This window comes from Grammomys surdaster, unplaced genomic scaffold (genome assembly GCF_004785775.1).
Source record: "Grammomys surdaster isolate TR1022 unplaced genomic scaffold, NIH_TR_1.0 67, whole genome shotgun sequence".
Lineage (NCBI taxonomy): Eukaryota > Metazoa > Chordata > Mammalia > Rodentia > Muridae > Grammomys > Grammomys surdaster.
The window spans coordinates 17,302,686-17,324,214 of record NW_021604569.1 but is presented as its reverse complement, the minus strand read 5'-3'; the positions used below and the strand labels follow the sequence as shown (position 1 = coordinate 17,324,214).

Sequence of the window (21,529 nt, the reverse complement as noted above, 5' to 3'; positions counted from 1 at the left end):
AAGAAAGAAAGAAAGAAAGAAAGAAAGAAAGAAAGAAAGAAAGAAAGGCAAGACAAGAAAATTTGAGTTAATGTTACCATAAATCAAACAATGTACAATACATACTATTTCCAGCAGCCTATTGAACTTTCACCAAAATCACATATTGGGAAACAACGCAAATCTTAACCTATATAGGAAGACTGAAGTGAAATTTTTATTTTATTTAACCACAACAGAAGACAGGTTTCAAGAGTAACAGAAAGTACAGAAATGACAGAAACTCATGTAAATGAAAGAAGACACAGTTGAAGCATGAGTGAGATGCTCAAGAAATCAATTAAGGCATCTAAACTTCAACTGAAAATGAAAGCATAACATTCAAAAAATATGTGAAATTATGAAGACAATCCTAAAAGTAGAGTTTAGAGCACTATATGCGTATATCAAAAATTTTGAGAAATCTCAAATAAGTGTTAATAAAACATCTTAAGAATTTGGGAAAATATGAGACATAAAAACAGCCCTAAAAAGTAAAGAAATAAACAGAATCAGGCAAGAAATTAATGAGGTAGAAACAAAATATATGAATTAATGAAATAAAAACACAGTTCTTTGGAAAGATTGAAAAACCTTTAGCCAGATACGCAAATGGAATGAGAGAATACCTAACTTAACAAAATTAGTGACTAAAAGAGACATTTCTATAGATACCAGTAAAACTTAGTCATGACGACATCCTTGATTTATAGCTGTGTATTACAACCTAAAGGTGAATCAAGGTAAAATAAATAGTCTGGTGGATAATAAGCAATGAGATTAGAGCTGCAATAAAATGTCTTTCAATTATAAAAGAAAGCTTACAGGATGCAGGATTTGCTTAAAAAAATTATTCCAGAACCCCAAAGATTAAACATAAATATTACTAATTATTCCATAAAATATAAAAGGAAAGAAGGCTTCTAAACATTTTACAACACAATATACTGATACAAAATGAGACAAAGACATAGCAAAGAAACTTACAAACTGATCCCCCAAGTTAACATATGGGCAAAAACTAGCACTAAAACCATATTAAGCCAAAGACTATCAAAGCATTATTCTTGTTCATAGGCCCTATCAATGGAAGACACCATATACATTAGTCATAAAACACAGGGAAATAGTGTTGGAAGGAGCGATGCATGCTACTGGAGAAAAGTATCATTAGGCTTACCTAGCTATAAATGCTGTGAGCTACAATAATGACTGCCCTGTCAAAATATATTCAGTGATGCACTAACAGTATGTATGTTATAGGAATAACCACATACATTCTGATTAAATTTAAGGCCAAATCCATGATACAGCATCCATCCTTGGTAGTATTATTGAGCCAAAAACCTATGGCTATACAGTTCTTATCTCTAGATAAGAACTTACTACTATTACACTGCTAAATTAACATAGCAAGTAACGCAACTCCAAATAGTTTACTGATATAACCATAGATTAAATTAGTGCATCTCTTAACTCTCAACAGAGCAGTTTCTATGTTGAATAAATGGTGGTTAATACAGAGATCAAAAATTGTCCAAGGTACAGAGAATAAGAGAGTACAGAATTTCTTATTATATATAAATATACATTATATATATATATATATATATATATATATATATATATATATGTATGTATGTATATGAATATATGTACCACACACCCACATGCAAGGCTCAAAAATAATTGCAGAAGAGGAGGTGTAAAAAGTGTAAGAGACAGAACGTGTAAATTACTACATGGAAACATCTTCTGGACACAGCAGAGCAGATGCATATATGAACTAACTACATTTCTGACAGTATTCATAAAACCTATGAAAGCCTAAGCCAGACCAAACCCCAAAATCCCAACATAGAAAAAGTGCTGGTACACAATCCCATCCACAGTTGTAAAACAACTGGCAACTGTTAATTGCTAAAAAAAGAAGGATCAGTTTTCTCTAGTGTAGACTCTGAGGAGTTGACCATGCTCCACTGGAAGACCATACATCTAAGAGTATTTTGGGTAGGCACTGAGAGAAAGTGAGGGAGAGGGAGAGAGAGAGGGAGAGGGAGAGGGAGAGGGAAAGGGAAAGGGAGAGGGGGAAGGGGAGGAGGAGGGGAGGAGGAGGGGGAGAGGAGGGAGGGAGGGAGGAAGGGAGGGAGGGAGGGAGGGAGGGAGGGAGGGAGGGAGGGAGGGAGGGAAGGAGACAAAGAGAGGTGGGGTGGGGGGAGACTGACTGTAGGGTTTAGTGAGTGTACAGAGAAGTGAGTATGAGTATGAATCTAGGAAGAGCTGGAAGGGAATGAATATGACCAAAACATATTATGCAGAACTTGAAACACTCAATAATTTTTTTAAATGTTAAAAACAAAATAGTAACCAAATAAATAACTCAACAAAAACAAAGGATCATGGAACCAAAGAGAACATTTTCAAAAGAAAAAGCTCAATGGACTAGTAAACATTGAAGTGTTCAATATCCTTAGCAATCAGGAAACTGCAGTCAAAATGGTCATCATCAAGATTACAAATGACAACAAATGCTAGAGTGGATATGGAGAGGGGGAACTTTCACAAGACACTGGAGTACAAACTAGTAGAGCTAATTTGTATCTAAGTATGGAATCAACTTTAAAAGAAACAAATAAAACCTAGAAACTAACCCGCCATACAATCCCACTATACCACTCCTGGGTATCCACCCAAAGAACTTTATACACTACTACAAAAATACTTTAACATTAATTTTATGTCCATTGTTGATCCATTCTGAATATGTAGGAAATAGAGCTAATCTGGATGGACATCAATAGATGAAAGGACAAAGAAGCTAGTATACACAATGGAATTGTTTGACTGATGAGAAAAATGAATTTATAGGCTAATGGATAGAATTTGAACTCAAGTCCAAAATGACAAACATCACATGTTCACTCTCATATATGAATCTTGGCTTCAACTCCATTTCATGTGCTTAATTTGATAGTGAAATAGTACAAGGGAAAGCCAAGAAATTAGGAGGGGGCTGACTCATGTCTCATAGGGATGCATTAAGCAAGGAAGAAGAGCACAGTGTCAGTACAATGAAAATAAAGAGGTAGGATACTTGGGACAAAAGGCTTAAGAAGGTTGAGATGCAGGAGAATGGAGACCTAAGGGGAGAGGTAAGATTAACCAGAAGAAAGGGTATGTGAAAAGCCAAGTGGAAACATACTTAAATTAGTCTGTAAAACAAAAATTGAAAGTATTCTTCCAAACTCTTATAAAACAAATATTTCCCTGATACCAAGACCAAAGAATGACATAAAAACAGAAGAAATGAAAATTATAAACCAATTCACCCATTATATATACACTATGGAATTTTATTTGGCTATAAAGAAAAGGTAAATTATGAAAATTTAAAAAAAGGATTGAACTGGAAAAATATATAGTGAGAAAGTATAAAAATATAAAGTATATAAAAAATATAAAAAAATAAAAATATATAGAAAGCCTGGAAAACCAATGCTGTGTGTTTTCTATCATATATGGATGAGAGCTCGGAATTGTTATATTATTGATTAAACTGGAATGTCTGCAGAGACATGGAAGTGATAAAAGAACCATGGCAGAACAGAGAAGAAATTTTAAAGAAGGTGAGGATGGTAGAACACATGTACTATAAAAATAGAAGTAGAAAATACTGGGAGTAACAATATTTAAATAGGGTACAGATGGGCAATGTAGAAATAGGGGATGTGGAGAGAGAGACAGAGAATTCACTGAAACTACAAAAGTACCAAAACCCACATAGAAATCTACTAGTTTACAACCAAATTAAAAACACAATTTAAATGCAGTTCTGAACAGAGGCAGCATGATTATGCAGATAATGCTGATGTCAGAAGCCATGGGTTACTAAAGGAAAACTCCAGTGGCAGGTGTGAGACACAGCCTGAGCAGCTGTTCTCCAAAAAAGTTCCAAATGTCATCAAAATTATTTAAATTATAATCATTTGTCATTGACTGCCTACCAGAAATGGAGAGTAAGACCCTATTACTAAAGATACTATATACCTTGTAGAATACAGAGGAACCATATGGGAATTGACCTGAAGATTCTTCTCAGCTGGATAGCTTTCATAATGCTGAAAATTTCAATGCAGGCATCTGGAGAATGAAATGCTGGCCATGGTCTAACCCAGATTTAAACCTTGGGTACAATCCTCTTTTTCCCGCCTAGAGGCATTTACTGGTGCAGCAATGTTATAGCTGTTATGTGGGTCGCCAACAATCACTAGTTGGATCTGAGGTCTGCTCTGTAGACATGAGTTCATGGTTAGTATTCTGGGCATAGGTCCAAGAGTTAGGAAGTCATAGGTAGTAGGAGTCAACCTACTATTCTTGTTTTCCTAAATGAATATAGTATCAAAAACATTTGCTTATACCCATGGACTAGTGCTGTCCTCAGAGTAGATCAAAGCAACCTCTCTTAGCAGCTAATGGTGGCTAATGCAGAAACTCAAATATGAGGAGCTGAGAAGAGTGTGACAGCTGAATGTTCAGCAATAAAAAAGAAGCGACACCCATACCATCCCCTCCAAGCTCAAGGAACACACATAAGAGGCTAAAAAGAAAGTGATGTAAGACAGAGCTGTGAAATGCTGCCTAATGGGTATTAAGTATTTACACAACTGAAGCATTTATAAACTCACAGCAGCTGTAGCCTCTTACACAGGCCCTACATAAGACTAAACCAAAAAACATGAGACAGGGGCTCCCTGGGCCACACTATACACAGAAGAGCTAAGGGCAACAGAGGATTGCAGAGGAGCTGTACATGTTCCAGTTGTAGCTTCATATCCCTGTTGCTCAGCTATCCCTGATGAGTTTTCCTTTATATGGGACTTGTGATTTTTCTCTTGGTACTTTCAGTATTCTACTATAATCCTGGTGTTATGCCTCATAACACAAGTCAAGAACTTGGAAAAACAAGAACAAAACAAGCAAAAATGTAATAGATGGTAAGAAATAACAAAAATCAGAACAAAAATTAAGACATTAATATAAAAAACAGTACAAGTGATCAAGTACAAATTTAAGAGCTGGGTGTATGAGAAGATAAACAAGTTCAACAGACTCTTTGCCTAATTAGCCAAAGGAGAACAAGAACCCAAATCAACACAATGAGAGGTAAAAAGGGAAACATTACAACTGACACCAAAAAAATCAATATTTTGAGGAAATACTTTAAAAACCTATAATTCATTAAGTTAGAAATTCTAAAATAAATGGACAAAGTGTTAAACTCATTCAAACAATCAAAGCTGAGAAAAAATTAATAATTTAAACAGATATATTGACAAGCTCCTAACATGACAAAAAGAACAGACTTAGATGGATACACATCAGAATTCTACCAAACATTCAAAGAAGACCTACAATTGATACTTATTAAATTATTCAAAAAAAATAAAGAAACAGAAGGTGTTCTCCCAAAGGTATCTACAAAGCTAGTATTACTCTACTAGAAAAACACACACATAAAGAAAATTAGGCAACTATCTCTGGATCAACATAGATTCAGGGGTCCTCAATAAAATACCTGAAAGCCAAATACAGGAATATATCAAAAGATTATCCACTCTGATTAAGTTGGCTTTATCCCTGAAATGCAAGGAATGGTTCTGCATAGCTGTATACTAATAAAAATGGCATGGTATAAACAAAGAAACAACAACAACAGAAAACATTTATGTCAATGGAAGAAAACAAAAGACCCAAATATGTATTCTGTAATTACATTCATTTGATATTTGCAACAACCACATATCAGAGAAAAGACATTATCTTCAGCAAATGGTGCTGAGAAAACTGGATGCCTAATATAGAAGAATTAAATAGTACTTTACACAAAAATAAACTACAAATGAACCACAGCCTTGTTGTGGATTGGATCTAATGCTACTTTTGTTAATTCGGTCCCCCAAAATTACAAGGGAATCTGCACATCTGCATGTAACTACCCCCAGTTGGATTTGATTAGTGAATGAAGCAGCCAGTAGCCAATAACTGGGCAGGGAGACAGAGACTGGACCATTAGAATTCACAGGAAAGGGAAACAGGAAAAGAAACAGAATCACCTTTGCCAAAAAAGATCCTGGAAGAGATAGATATCAATCATGTAAGAGCCAGAGAAGAGTGGCTTGAGCCCTACCACCCCCAACCCCAATTGCGTCTCAGGAAGAAAAGATGGATATGGATTTTAGTAAGCAATAACTCAGGAATATCAGAGTCAGGAGTATCAGAGGGAAAGCGTTAGCAACATGGAAGTTTGTGAGTGGCCCAGTCATTGACCTGATTAAGGTATATTAAATATAAGGCTGTGTGTGTGTGTGTGTGTGTGTGTGTGGTCCTTTCATTTGGGAATACAGAGCACTGGGGCAGGTAGCAAGGAACTCACAACGCAGCCACTAGGAAAATTAGAGCAGATTAATCACCTGCTGCTACAAGACCTCAGTGTAAAACCCAAAATGCAGAAACAACAAGGAAAAAAGAAGCATCCTATAACACATTGCAGTAGGAAAGTTCTTTCTGAAATGGACCCCATTTTCTCAAGAATTAAGGCTGACAGTTGACAGATGGGGACTCATAAAGCTAAAATAGTGTCTAATAAAGTAAATAACTGAGTAGAGGAAGCCCACAGAGAATCTTTTCCAGCTGTATATCTGATAGAGGACTAAAACTCAGAACATGCAAAACTGAAAAAGCAAAAGGTCAAAAAAACAAGCAACCCAGTTAAAAAATGGACTATATCTCTGAACAGAGAAGGTTAAAAAAAGAAATTAAAAATGGCTAATATCTCAAAAAATGTTCATTATCCTTAGAAATTGTAGAAATAAAAATCAAAACAACTTTGAGTAGTCATTTATGATGGCTACTATTGGTTATCAATACAATCTGGAATTGAGGGAATATTTTTCTTAATTAAATCATTTGCAGTGGGAAAACCCACTTTTTTTTTAAATAATTTACTTTCTCTCAAATCCTAATTCATTCACACAGGGGTTATAAACACAGAAAGGCAGGATGTGGGGAAGGGAATGACACTGGAGTGTGGGTGTTCAGGGGGAAATACTGATATCTTTCAGAACCGGGTATCAGCTGGGTAAAGGTTCAGGGGACAAGTCACTATGACTCTGCCTATGACTCAATTGTCCTTATCTAAGCTGGTATTGTCTGCCAAGGCTACCTATTTACAAGGTCTATGACTACTCAGGTTTGTAAATTTCCACAAAAGCTTCCTGTTTACATTAGCTTATAGCCATCTGTTTCAGTGTTTTTCCACTGAGACCCAAGACTTGGTGTTAGTATACATGTATGTCAGGCCTATTGCTGATTTTAGGCCTATGGCTGATTTTAGGCCTTCAGTGTGTAAGCAGGGCTACCCCTGACATCTCCTCCCTTCTCTAAGTATAGAAGGGCTGTGGCAATTCTAATCTTGCGAAGGCAGGGATAGAGGCCTGACCTCCAGGACTTGAAGGGGACCTTGTAATGGCTCCAGTCCTCCTGTCGTTGTCCAGTGAAGCATGAGGGCCATACCCGTCCTGATGGAAGACCCACTTTTAATCCAGAACTTTTGAGGTGGGGAAATCAATCTTTAATCTGGGCCACACCTTCTGCTGGCAATCTATATAAAGCACATGGAAGAAACAAGTGCTTGTTCTTTGTCTATTTGATCTTGCCTTACTCTTGCTGGCAAATCCATTCCTTCATTAGCATTAGTGCCTACTTCTTTGGGATTTTGAAATATACTGGAGAGCAACTTAAACATACAATCTCATGGACTGAAGAACTACTAGATTGTTGAACCTTCCATTGGTAGACAAACAATATTGTATTAGCTGAACCACAGCCTGAAAGCCTTCTAATACATAGGTATAATAAATGAATATATATTCATTATATTATATATATACATATATGTATATATATATGTTCTGATGCTTTAGAGAACCATAAGACATCATGTTACCCCAGTCAGAATAGGTAAAATCCAATAAAAAAAAAAAAGAAGAAGGAGGTAAAAATCAAGAAAACAATAAATGAAGTAAATAAATTTCATCCTCATAAAAGTGAAATGTAGCTTATTACATACCACAGCACTCAGGGCACTTTGGATGCTTCAGGACGTTTATGCCATACCCTGGAAAGCAGCGGTTCACCCACACCATCTGAAGGGTTCCCTCAATGTAGTATATCTCAGGCAGCGGCTCCGCACGCTTGCCCAGGACTTCTACTTGCTGAATGAAGAATCTCTCTATGAGATTTTTAGCCTATATGAAGAATGGAATTTGAAATATTAATTAGCTATGAGCTAATATAAATTTAGATCAAACAATGGAAAGGAAAATTGTCAAAATCTTTATTTTCATTTTATAAGATACACATAACATGCAAAAAGGAAAGTCTACCCCTCTTGCAAACACTTCAAGTGTCTCCAACTGAACTTCTATCTCTATATGTGATAGAGAGAAATAATTTATATTTCACAACTTTTGGTCCTTTCGGACTTTAAGTAATTTACAGATAGGCAACTGAGAAAAATTAAGTTAGCTGTTAAAAATTAAAAACATTTATGAAATTAAATTTACTTAACATATTTAACAACTCTCTAAGAAGTGTTCTTCTATGATCCTTTCTTACTTTATGAAAGAAAACCAGGCTTAGAGACAAGATAACTCTGGTGACTTCTGGCTCTTTGTTATAAACTCAACTTAGAAAACAGTGAGGCATCATTTTGATAGACAATCACCTCGTTAACTACAATACTGGCTCTGACTTGGCTGCTAAGAACAGAAGGAGGCTGTGGATTCCTCTGGGGAGTCACAGCTCTACATGAAATACAAAGTAAGTACATGAACTTAAACACACTGCAAACCAGGTAGTTTCCTCTGCAACAAGAATATATACCTCCAGTCTAGTCAGCAGCAAGGATAACTGGGTACACTGTTTTTCACCTTCAACTTGTCTGACTACTTTGAATGCCTTCTTGACCATATTATTTCCATGAAAAATCCAAGAGCTATTAAACTTTTAAAAATAAACTATATTCAACATAAATATCTTATTATATCTTAAACTATATTCAACATGAATATGTTTCACTATTGCTCAGTTATTTTCATTCCCACATATTAAATACTTTCTAATTTTTAAAAGCTTCATCCGGTGAATTTTTCATTTTTTGCTTGGCCAAAAATGAGTTTTGGTTAAGAAAGTACTTAAATAATTCATCACAGGGGGCTGGAAAGTTGGCTCAGCAGTTAAGAGTACTTGCTGCTCTGACAGAGGACTTGGTTTCCATTCACAGCATCCCAATGTCAGCTCATAGCTTCCTGTAACTCTCGTTCCAGGAATCTGAGAAGCCCTTCCAGCCCCCAGCACACAGTGCATACACACTGGCAAAAAACTCATCTACTTCAAATAGTTAATTACATACAATCTGACATCTAATTGCTATTATTTAACTGTGCTGATGCAAGTCAAAGTTTAAGGAGACACTTATCATAGTCACTAAGAACCCTATGCAAAATAAAAGCAACCAAAGCCAACCACAGAGAAAAACCCAGTGATCTAAACCTAAGGTGTCCTGACAGAAACAAATCATACTGCTTTCCTCATTCCCCTCTAACAGTAATAGACAAACACTTTATCTTTTAAAAATAGCATTAAATAAATGAATAACAATTTCTGATACTACTTACTTTGATTGTACATATCCTAATGATTTCTACCTAAAAGTACACTGGAGGGATTTTGTGCTTAATAAGGATAACAAGTATAAATGTAAACATTTTTAAACAATTTAAATGATATAATAATGATGATATAAAAACTAACCCAAAAGTAAAATTGTAGTTTGAGATAGCAAATATCACTGAATGAACATCAGATCTCATATTCTATTCCTCTTATTCAGTCCTGAAATTTCCATAGAACAGATAAATATTTATGAAAGAAAATTGCTTTACAATGATTGGCTAGAAGCTATTGCCTAGAAAAGAAGCCATTTCACCTCAATGTATAAAACAACTGCTTTGACAGAGGGAAGTCTGACAACTTATTTTAAACACTGCAATATCTTTTAATGGACTTGTTAATAGTGAATAAAATGAGCAGAAAGGGCCATAATGTTTGTCGTAGGTTAGCTCACCAAACTTAGAAGGCAACAACTGGACTGGCAGCAAATACTAGGCAAAGATAGAGTATGCAGGTTTTAATTTCACTAAGTACCACAAAGGATTTATCTATAAGACCAGTGGTTCTCAATCATCCTCATGTTGCGACCCTTTAATATACTTATGTTGTGGAGATCCCAATCCTCAACCATAAAATTATTTGTGTTGCTACTTCAAAATTGTAACTTTGCTATTATTATGAACCATAATGTAAATATCTGTCTTTCCCTATGTTCTTCTATGATCCCTATGAAAAGGACATTTGACTTTCAAAGTTGTCATGACCCACAGGTTAGAAACCACTGTATTAAACAATCACTTGAATACATTAGGTAACACATTATTTAACAATCTGTGGGAGGGAGTGTCCCTGATCAGATGAAGGTCACATCATTCAGAAGAACAGAATAGGCTTCCCACTTCCTGTTGGGCAAGTGGAATCATGTCACCAGACAGAAAAACTGCTAAGGTAGTAGCAAAAGTTCAGAACCATGAACTCTTAGTTGAGGACTGCAGTTCACTAAATCCTGACCAGATTCTTGTCCTGAAGCATGTGACCACAACACCCTAATAAGAGGACAATGATGACTGGTAGAGTTCTCCATGCTAATGAGGTATCTAGATAGGCCCCAAGGGTTTAGCGAAAAAGCCTCCATTCCCAGGCATTCCTTCCTACAAAAGGCATTTAATCTGTGGTTCATCCTGAGTAAGTTGTATCATCCTTTTCAACCATAAATAAACAGTTTGGACAATCAAGGACTGTCTCTTACCAAGAACTGCTGTTGGGGGAGGCCTTTGTCATATAGAGCTGCACCTAAGTCTCCCACAGAAGGCCTCTCTGCACTCCTGGGACTCACCCTGAACTAAGCTGGATTACCATCTCAGACGCTCACACTGCTCCCTTACCTCAGTTCTCAACTCTTCGAGGTTCTCAGCCCCTTGAGGGTGTCCAGGAGCATGAGAACCACAGCTTCCATCCCAGCTCCCACCATTTCTCAGAGAAACATGGGCTGGGGCCTCTTAGGCTGCTTTTCATCTCCCCTGAACAGTATGTTGGCGTTCCACCAGCCTAGCACCCTGGTGGCAGCAAGGAAGGATCGTAGCCAGCACCCATGCCTTTCACCTCTCCAGTGATGTTCTGACACCCCAGTTGCAAGGCAAAATGCAGAACAACAACCTCTTCACAGAATTCTCATGTTCCCTCCATTTGCTTCCCCCCTAAAAAACAACCCACTGCACCCTTTCCGACCCTATCACCTACCCCTGCTTCTATGCCTCTGCCCCAACTTGGGCAGTTATTCACTGTTCAGGTGAAGCCCATACCAGACTGAAAAACAGGCAGTCAGTCTCAGGCAGAGACATACTGCTGGACCAGAGACCACACCAGTCACCAGAACTCCAGACAGGCAGACCACACACAGACCTCATCCATTCTTTCAGTACATTCCACACACTATCCCTAATCCTCCCTCCACTCCTTATCACCATGTCCCAGCTCCCAATGCAGGTGGAGACCATAAGCTTGACCAAAGGCCACACTAGCTACAAGAAGTCCAGCCTCCAACTTAGTTGGAGATGCAATGCAGGAAGAGCTGTATTAGGCAAGTGAGCTTCCTAGAGATGGTTCACTGTTTTGCTTGGCTGAGATAGTTGTACCCTGGAGAGGCAGGTCCCCAGAGTCTTCATCTCAGGGTTGCTTCTGACGACTGATGTACCTTCCCATGCTTGTCACTGCTATATTCCTCGTATACCTATCATGGTATGATTGAGCATCAAGGGATGCTCACTATCTATAGCCTGGTGTGTTACTTTCTGAGTAATAACACACTCTGTTCAGAAAGTTTCCTGCAGATCAACATCAAGATGAACATTCTTAAAATAATGCTATTTAGATGAATTAATGATTTTATGAAATTCTTGATTTGGCTTAAGTAGTTTTAGGAAGTTACGTTGATTTAAATAATTTGGGGAAGTTAGGGTAGTTGATAAAAAGTTTAAAGTTAGAATCAAGAATAGAAGACCTGCATAGGTTAGACATAGGAGTATACATTTGATGCATTATGCATGAAGAAAAAGATATATGGGAAATAGGTATAAGTTTCCAAATAAAGAATATGTAATCAATAATCCTGTTGTAATTTCTGTTTCTGTAATGATTTTAATCTGTTTCTGAAGAACATGTTTTTGTGGTGATTGTTTTTAGAAAATATGTAATTTGTGGCTATGAGATAAATTTCTTCTTACATAGAAAACTTTGTCTTAAGGCTAAGGAAAAAGTAAAGATAATGGAGTCAGCTCATTGGAACTTTGCTCCATCCCGACAATATGCTTGTCTGTCTGTCTGTATGTTTGTACGTATGTAGGACCATGAAGGGGTCTTGGGTTTTGGTAGAGCTTTGGCTTGGAAATGGCCAGAGACCCTGCAAGGGAAAGAATACATTTTCCCACGCTCCCAGAATCCATGCTCCTAACTTTTGGGCTACATCTCCATTAACAAGCACCTTACAGTTTGGCTAGAGAGGGCGTGACAACAGGCCTCAGGCCCTATAGAGATTTACATACTAATGAGTTATCTGAAGGCCAGAGGGCTTAGCCAATTAACCATTCTTCCCCAGACCCTCCTCTCTCCCTCCTTATTTAACTCAGGTCTGCCCTGAATTTCATGGGTGTAGGGGCGGAGTGCATCCAGATCCATCTACCGAGAGCCATGAAAATAAACCCTTTTGGAACCATGAACTTTCTCATGTCTTTGGAGCCCACCATGGGAAAACGTGGAGAAGGCCTTTAACTCCCCGCCTGGAGGACTTCTCTGCGATCCAGTCAAGGGGACCCACATCTTCAAGCAAGCTAGCTGGGCCACCAAGTCTGCTAAGCAAGTACAGTAACCGAATCTCTACTGTGAGGTGCTGCCAGGGCCTCTTTCTTCTCTCCCTCCCTCTTTTCTCTCAACTGTGGGACAGCCGGTCATGCAACCACATGTCCCTAGTCTAGGTCCTTCTGAGGCCTCTCAGTGATGTCTGAGAGACCAAGGACTTGAGACCAGTTGGTCCCCAGCCACCTCCTGGCCCTGGGGATCCCCAATACAAGAGCCCTGCACCCCTGCAGAACTTCAGACTGAGTGAGAACTCCCCCACACACACCGGGCAGGGGCCCGTATCACCCACCCAATGTCATGCTAGGAGTGAACTCAGTCAAGACTCCCGTGCTCCAGTCTCCTTGGAGTCATGGGAATCACAACAGCACAGCAAGATTCAAGAACCCACACCTACCTGTGAACAAATCATTCCCCACATCTGTCTGTCTGTCTGTCTGTCTGTCTGTCTGTCTGTCTGTCTGTATATGTGTGAAGCTGTTGGAGTTTATTAGAATTTGCTTCATTCACCAGTTGTGTGTGTGTGTGTGTGTGTGTGTGTGTGTGTGTAATTCCAACCCTTTCTTGCTGACCCCAGAAAATTAAGTTTTGTTCCCTCTGAACTCTGTTGAGTGAGTGACTAATCACTGACTCTACACTGCACCTTCTTTGGTTTACTCTGTGGTGTTGATGGTGGCCTTCAACACTATGGACAAGAGGCCCACACAAGTTGCCAGGACTCCACACTACAAAGACCAGAAGACTAAAGGGAAACAAACAAACAAAAAGAATAAAATATGATCCAACAAAGACAAAATCAGAAATTTGCACCTATAACTATAATTGTCCAAAACCTAAATGCCTAGACACCAGTGTAAGAATATTTTGAATAACACCCAGGACAATTCATCCTATGCTTGTTTACCTAGCTATCTTACTACAGAAAGCTCTGAAAATTCCAACACAGCTGAAACACAAGAAAGATACCTAAACATCAACATTATGAACATGACAGAGGTCCTTAAAAAGGAAATTTAAAAATTCTTTAAAGAAATTGAGGAAAAGACAATCAGAAATACTGGAGAAAATGCATAAACCACTTAAAGAAAGCAAAAAAGCAAGCAAACAAACAAATAGTTGAAGGAAACTTTTTTGAGAATGAAACATGAAAATTAAAATAGAAGGAGTAAGGAAATCACAAATTGAGGGAATTAGAGAAATGGAAAATATAAGTAAGTAAACAGGAATTACAGAAACAGGCATCATGAACAGAATACAAGAGATGGAAGAGTAAATGGGTGTTGAAGACACAATAGAAGAAATAGATGTATCAGTCAAAGAAAATGCTAAATCTAAAAACTTCCTGAAACAAAACATTCAGGAATTCTGGGACACTACGAAAAGACCAAACCTAAGAATAATAGAAATAGAAGGAGAAGAATCCCAGTTCAGAGGTTCAGAAAATATTCTCAACAAAATCACAGAAGAAAAATTTCGTAACCTAAAGGATATGCCTGAAAGGTACAAGAAGAAGATAGAATACCACATAGACTAGACTGGAAAAGAAAGTCCTCTTACCCTCTATTATTCACAAAATTAAACATACAAAACAAAGGAAGACTATTAGAAGTTGCAAGCAAAAAGTACTAAGTAACATATAAAGGTAGACTTATCAGAATTACACCCAACATCACAATGGATAATCTAAAAGCCAGAACAGCCTGGACAGATGTCATGTAGACTCTAAAAGATCACAAATGCCAGCCCAAATTCCTATGCCCAGCAAAAGTTTCAATAACCATAGATGGAAAAATCTAGATATTCTATAAGTCAAACAATATCTATTTACAAATCCAAACCTACAGAAGATTACAGAAAAAAAAAACTCTACCCTGAGGAGGTTAACTACACTTATCAAAGACAAGAAATAAATAATCTCACATCAGCAAATCCAAAATAAGGGAAGCAGACACACATGTACACCACAACCATCACCTCCACCACCACCACAACCAACAACAACAAATCACACCCCAAAAAGGGCATAGGCTATTAGAATGGATCTGAAAACAGTATCCTTCTCCTACATACAATAAACACACATCAAAGATCGACATTACCTCAAAAGGTGGGAAAAAGATTTTCCAAAGAAATGGACCTAAGAAATAATCTGGTGTAGCCGTTTTAATACCTAGTAAAATAGACCTAAAACCAAATTAATCAAAAGAGAAAAGAACTATACTTCATACACAAAGGAAAAATCCACCAACATGATGTTTCAATTCTTAGCAACTATGCCACATATCCAAGGGCACCCATGTTTGTAAAAGCTCAAATCACATATTAACCCTTACACATTAATAGTGTGAGACTTAAATACCCTACTCAAAACAATGGACAGGTCATCCAGACAAAAAATAAACAAAGAAATATTAAAACTAATAAGTGTTATGAACAAAATGTAACACATCACAGAACATTTAACCCAAACACAAAAGAATATACCATCTCACCATTTCACAGAACTTTTTAAAAAACTGATCATATACTCAATCAAAAAGGAAGTCTCAACAGATAGAAGAAAAGTAAAATAATCTATTACATCCTATCAGACTGAAGAGGTCAGCTCAAGGCCTTTGGAAAATTCCACCAGGCCCCCTCCCTTCCCAGAAGGGTGAAGTTGAAGGTATACATAGGCACCCCTCTCTTCCTGGGAGGGAGAGGCTGATCACATTCCTCAGGAAAACCACAGGGTGGACCAACTTTTGGCCACCTGCAGATATGGAAAGCCCTTACTACCTCATTCCTTAAGTATCAATCAGTTTGAAAGTCACATTGTTCCACCAATCATATTGTGCCTAGTTGTTGTTGCTCCATTCTGCCCCTGGAAACTGTATAAAAACGTGCTGAACAAGCTGCCTGGGGTCACCTCTCCTTTGGATGTAGGATGACCCCAGCGCATTGGAACAATAAACTCCTCTTGCTTTTGCATCTATATCCAGCTCTGTGTGGTTTTCCCAGGAGGCCCCCAGTAGCTAAGGCTTGTCAGAGTCTTACAAGACCACCATGGACTAAAGCTGGATTTCAATAACAACAGAACACCTAAAAACAAATGGAAATTGAAAAACTCTACCAAAGAGCACTGGGCCAAGGCAGAAATAGACTTCCTTGAATTCAGTGAAATGAAGGCACAATATACCCAAATTTATGAGACACTATGAAAGCAGTGCTGAGAGGAAAGTTCATAGTACTAAGTGCCTTCATAAAGAAATTAGAAAGATCTCATACTAGCAACTTAATAGCACACATGAAGCTCTAGAACAGAAAAAAAAACACACACAAGCAGAGTAGATGTCAGGAAAAAGTCAAATTCAGGGCTGAATTCAATAATTTAGGAACAAACAGAACAATACAAAGTATCAGCACAACGAAGAATTGGTTCTCCTAGAAAATAAAAAATAGTCAAATTTACCAAAAGACAAAGAAAGAATAACCAAATTAACAAAATCAGAAACAAAAGGGGGAACACATGACAGAAACACAGGGAAAGTAAAGATTCATTAGGTCATATTTTTAAAATATATAATCCAAAAAATGGGAAAATCTAAAATAAATGGATAAATTTCTCAACAGATAAAAGTTAGTCAAGATGAAATAAACAATTTAAATAGGCCTATAAATATATTTTTAAGGAAATAAAAGCAGTCATGGAAAATCAATCAATCAAACAAACAAACAAAAAAGCCCAAAGCCAGCCAGTTTTAGTACAGAAGTTTACCTTTCAAGTAAGAGATAATGCCAATAATCCTCAAATTATTTCAAAAATAGAAAAAAGAAGGAATATGTGAAATTCATTTTATGAGGCACCATCACATTTATATACAAACCACACAAAGATTCAACAGAGAGAATTACAGACCAATTTCCCTCATGGAAATTGATGCAAAAATGCTCAATAAAACGCTTGCAAAACAAATCCAAGAACATACCAAAAGTAATTATTCAGAATGATCAAGTAGGCTTCATATGAAAACTCTGATGCTCTAATCCCCCATTTAAACAAACCGAAAAAAACTGATCATCTTATTAATTGCATGCTGAAAAAATCTTTGACAAAATATAACCTCCTTTCATAATAAAAAGTTTTGAAGAGATCAGGAATATAAGGGGCATATCTAATCATAATTAAGGCAATTTATAGTAAACCTATAGCCAACATCAAGTTAAACTCAAAGCAATTCCACTAAAATCAGAAACAAGGCAAGATTGTCAAATCTTCCCATAACTATTCAACATGGTACTTGAAGTTCTAGCTAGACTAATAGACAACTGAATGAGATCAAGGGGATATAAGCTGGAGAGGAAGAAGTCAAAAGTATCTTTATTTGCAGATGATGTAATGAATATACATAAATGATCCAAAAAATTCTACCAGAGAACTACAATTGATAAACACCTTCAGTGAAGTGGCTGCATGTAAGATTAAAACACACACACACACACACACACACACACACACAATCAGTAGCCCTCCTATATACAAATGACAAATGGACCGAGAAAGAAATCAAGGAAACTACACCCATCACAATAGCCACAAATAATATAAAATATCTTAGGATAACAATAAACAATCAGGTGAAAGACTATTATGACAATAACTTCAGTTCTTTGAAGAAAGAAATTGAAGAAGATATCAAGAGATGGAAAATCTTCCATGCTCATGGATTAACACAGTAAAACTAGCCATTTTACCAAAAAACAATACCATTCCTGGCCATATACCCAAAGGATGCTCCATCCTACTACATAGGATATTTGTTCAATTATGTTCATAGAAGCTTTATTCATAATTGTCAGGAACTGAAAAGAATCTAGAATGAATATATAAATGTTAATGGTATATTTACACAATGACAAAATTTGCAAGTAAATGGATGGAACTAGAAAAAAAAATCATCTTTAGTGTGATAGCTCAGACCCAGAAATAAAAATATAGTATGTACTCACGTGTGAAATTAGCTATCAAGGGAAGGATGGTCATGCTACATACACTCTACAGACCCAAAGAGACACAAGGAGGGCTCAAGGGGAGTTGTGTGGATCATCCTAGGAAGGGGAAATAAAATAGGTTTCACAGGTAGACTATGGGTGGGTGAGAATTGGAACACATAGGATTAGGTGGGGAGAGGCATGGAGGAAGAAAGTACTGGGAGAAGTGTCTGGGACTGGAGGACATTTGAGGTGTTATGTGCAAACATAGTGCAATGGAAACACCCTAGAATCTATGATGGTGACACAAGCAAAGATTTCTAGTAAAGGAGACTGCAAAGCCTGAACCAACCATCTCCTATAACCAAATCTTCAAGTCATAGAACTGGGATATCAACCAAGCCATAAAACCTTCAACCTACACTTTGTCCTGCCTGTGGGATTTGCTGAGGCAATGATGATGCAGAACATGTGTGATTGGCTAACCAGTGACTCATCCAATTTGAGGCTCATGCCACAAGAGAGCTTACATGTCTGAAACTGCCAAAAAGTAGAAACAAAATAGCCTAGAGACCAGGGTTAAAACCAAACACAACTGGCACAAAAATAAAAGAGAAAAAGAAAAAAAGGAAGGATGGAAGGAAGGAGGGAGGGAGGGAGGAAGGGAGGGAGGGAGGGAGGGAGGGAAAAAGGAGGGAAGGAAAAAGGAAGGAAGGAAAAAGGAAGGAAAGAAGGGGGAAAGACTCAATACAATGATTTCATGATTCCTTATGATATTCTACTATACTCATAGACTGACACCTTGCCTATTTGTCATTAGAGAGGCTTCATCCAGAAACCAATGGGAGAAGATTCAGAGGTCCACAGAAGAGAAAAAGGAAGGATGTAGAAACCAAGGAATCTAAAATACCATAAGAGCACAGCTCACAGAATCAACTAACCAGGGTTCATAGAGACTCACAAAAAGTACCATCAGGGAACCTGTACTGGTCTGACCTAGGTCTTCTGCATATTTGTGATGGTTGTATAGTATGGTGTTGTTCTGGAACTCCTAACAATGGGAATGGGGAGGTCTCTGACTATTTTACCTGTTCCTGGGACCCTTTTCCTGCTAATGTGTTCCCTCATTCAGCCTTAATATAAGAGTATGTGTCTAGTCTTACTGTGACTTGTACATTCAGCTGATATCTCTGGGGGGGGGTATTCTTTTCTGAAGGTAAACAGAGTAGGAGCGAATCTGTGGAAGAGTAGAGAAGAAGAAAAATAGGAGGAGTGGTTGGGAAAACTGATTCATGATGTAATATATGAGAGAAAAATAAATAAATAAATAAATAGGTATAAAATAATCTATGGGGGAAAAGTTTATAGTAGTCATCATTTAAGGATGTAATTAATATTTTTTAATATGAAAGAGGGAATCTTAATTGTATCTTCCAAGAACATGAAATATGATTTTTCTTGATACTTAGTGAACAAATGAGAGGAGGCAGAATGTATAGATGACTCAATAAAATGACCCAGTAGAGAATTGTGCAAAATGATAACTCGAAACTTGAAACTGTCTTTGCCATTTTTAGAAATATTGGAACGGGGATAATTTGACCCAGTATCTGAGTCAGGCAGAGATTTTTGAAGAAAAGTTAAGTTCAAAGGCAGAACCAAAGAAATGAGAAAGGAAAGAACAAAGAGTCCTATAGCAACTTGACTTCAGTGAAACTTATAATCTACTCCAAAGAATCATGAGTCCAAGGATTTCAGAATAAACAATTGATAAGTAGTTTATACTGTAGAGACATACTATAATCTGAAATAAAATATTGAGATGCTGATTCTATGCAAACTACCAGGGAAGAAAAGTAATTATCAATCTTACCCAGCTATGAACTTTTGATCTACAATAATGATTTGCCTGGCAATAAATAGTGACTTGTGCAAAAGTGGCATGAATGTCATGGAAGTAACCAACCACTTTCTGGATACAGTTAAACACATGGTGAAACTTATGTTTTGTATTTTTAACTGGGTCAAAATCCCATAACAGGCTAAGTAAATAGGCCATAGGAAGAACTCAATACTATATAACTTGATCAAGTGAACATAATGTTATTAAACCAGCTCCCCTACTTTATACCCTTTATACCCATAGGATTATAAATCTCTCAACTTCTAAAATCATAAATTCTATAAACTTGTAAACATAGAATTCAAACAATAATTATAAACATGTTATAACAACAGTTATAAACATGTTCATAGAACTCAGGGGGTTTAAATAAAACAACTAAACACCAAAATGAACTTAGAAAGGACAGGAATAAAGTTATCAAAGTCCAAATGCAGAGTTAAGGAAGACAATTCTGGATACTAACAAACAGGCCAGATATAGTACGTTCCTGAACAGCCAAAGCTTCACAGCAAGAAACTTAATCAAGAAGGGGTATAGAGAGGGAGAGAGCAAAGAGGGATGGAGGGAAACCAAACAAAGAAAAATAGTAAAGAAAACCCAAATGGAATAAAGTTGTGAAGGATAAAAATTACCCATATAATAATCCTCATGGAAGCCTTCAACAGAGATGAGGTAGAGGAATTATTAGATGATTCAAGCAAAGAAAATGACATTTTTTTAAAACATAAAAATGGAGCATGGAAGATACTGGGCTGCAATGAAAGGACAAAAATTCATAAATAATGAGTATACATGAAAAAATGTCATGAAAGGCATAGAAAATATTTTCAATAAAACAATAAATGAAAACTTCCTAAGTCTAGAGAGAGGGAAACATATTAAAATATAAGAAGCTTACAGAACACCAAATGAAAGGGCCAGAATAGAAAGTACCCACCACACATTAGAGTTAAAAGACTAAAAACAGAATAAAGAAAGGATAATGAAAGTAGCAAGATAGAGAGGCCAAGTCACACACACACACACAATGGTAAGCACATCAAAATAACAACTGATACATTAAAGATACAAAGTTCTTCGAAATATTTAAAGTTCTAAAAGAACACAACAGCTAATTCAGACTATTGTAACCAGCAAAACTTTCTTTCATAAGTTAATAAAAATAGAAATTCTCCATGATAAAAACAAACTTAAGATATATGACTGCTAAGTCAACTCTACAAAGTTTGGAAAGAAATACCTCAAACTGACAATAAAAATAAACACATCCTAGAGACTACAGAGGAAAAATAATAATAATAGAACAGTCAATTAAAAAAATCTAAGGAAAGAAAACAAAATCAACAGAAGTAAAATAAAAACCACATCCATCAATAATAACTCTGAATTTTACTTAATTCCCTAGTAAAAACAAGATAAAGTGACCGGTTTCTTTTTGCTGCCTCAAAGGAACACACTTCATTATTTCGGATAGACCCTATCTCAGAGTAAAAGAGAATATTTGTATTACTAGCATGGAATGGAAGTAAGAAACAATCAGGCAAATCTCTT

At 36.9% G+C, this 21,529-nt stretch overlaps 1 protein-coding gene across 3 annotated transcripts in view; it reads right to left on the bottom strand.

Moving 5' to 3' along the window:
* Positions 1-21,529, bottom strand: part of Zpbp (zona pellucida binding protein) — a 144,124-nt gene that overhangs the window by 7,529 nt on the left and 115,066 nt on the right. For all 3 annotated transcript variants that reach the window (XM_028778612.1, XM_028778622.1, XM_028778626.1), the window contains one exon: positions 8,147-8,324. In XM_028778612.1, the coding sequence (XP_028634445.1) occupies positions 8,147-8,324 (178 nt within the window). The remainder of the gene's footprint in view (positions 1-8,146; positions 8,325-21,529) is intronic.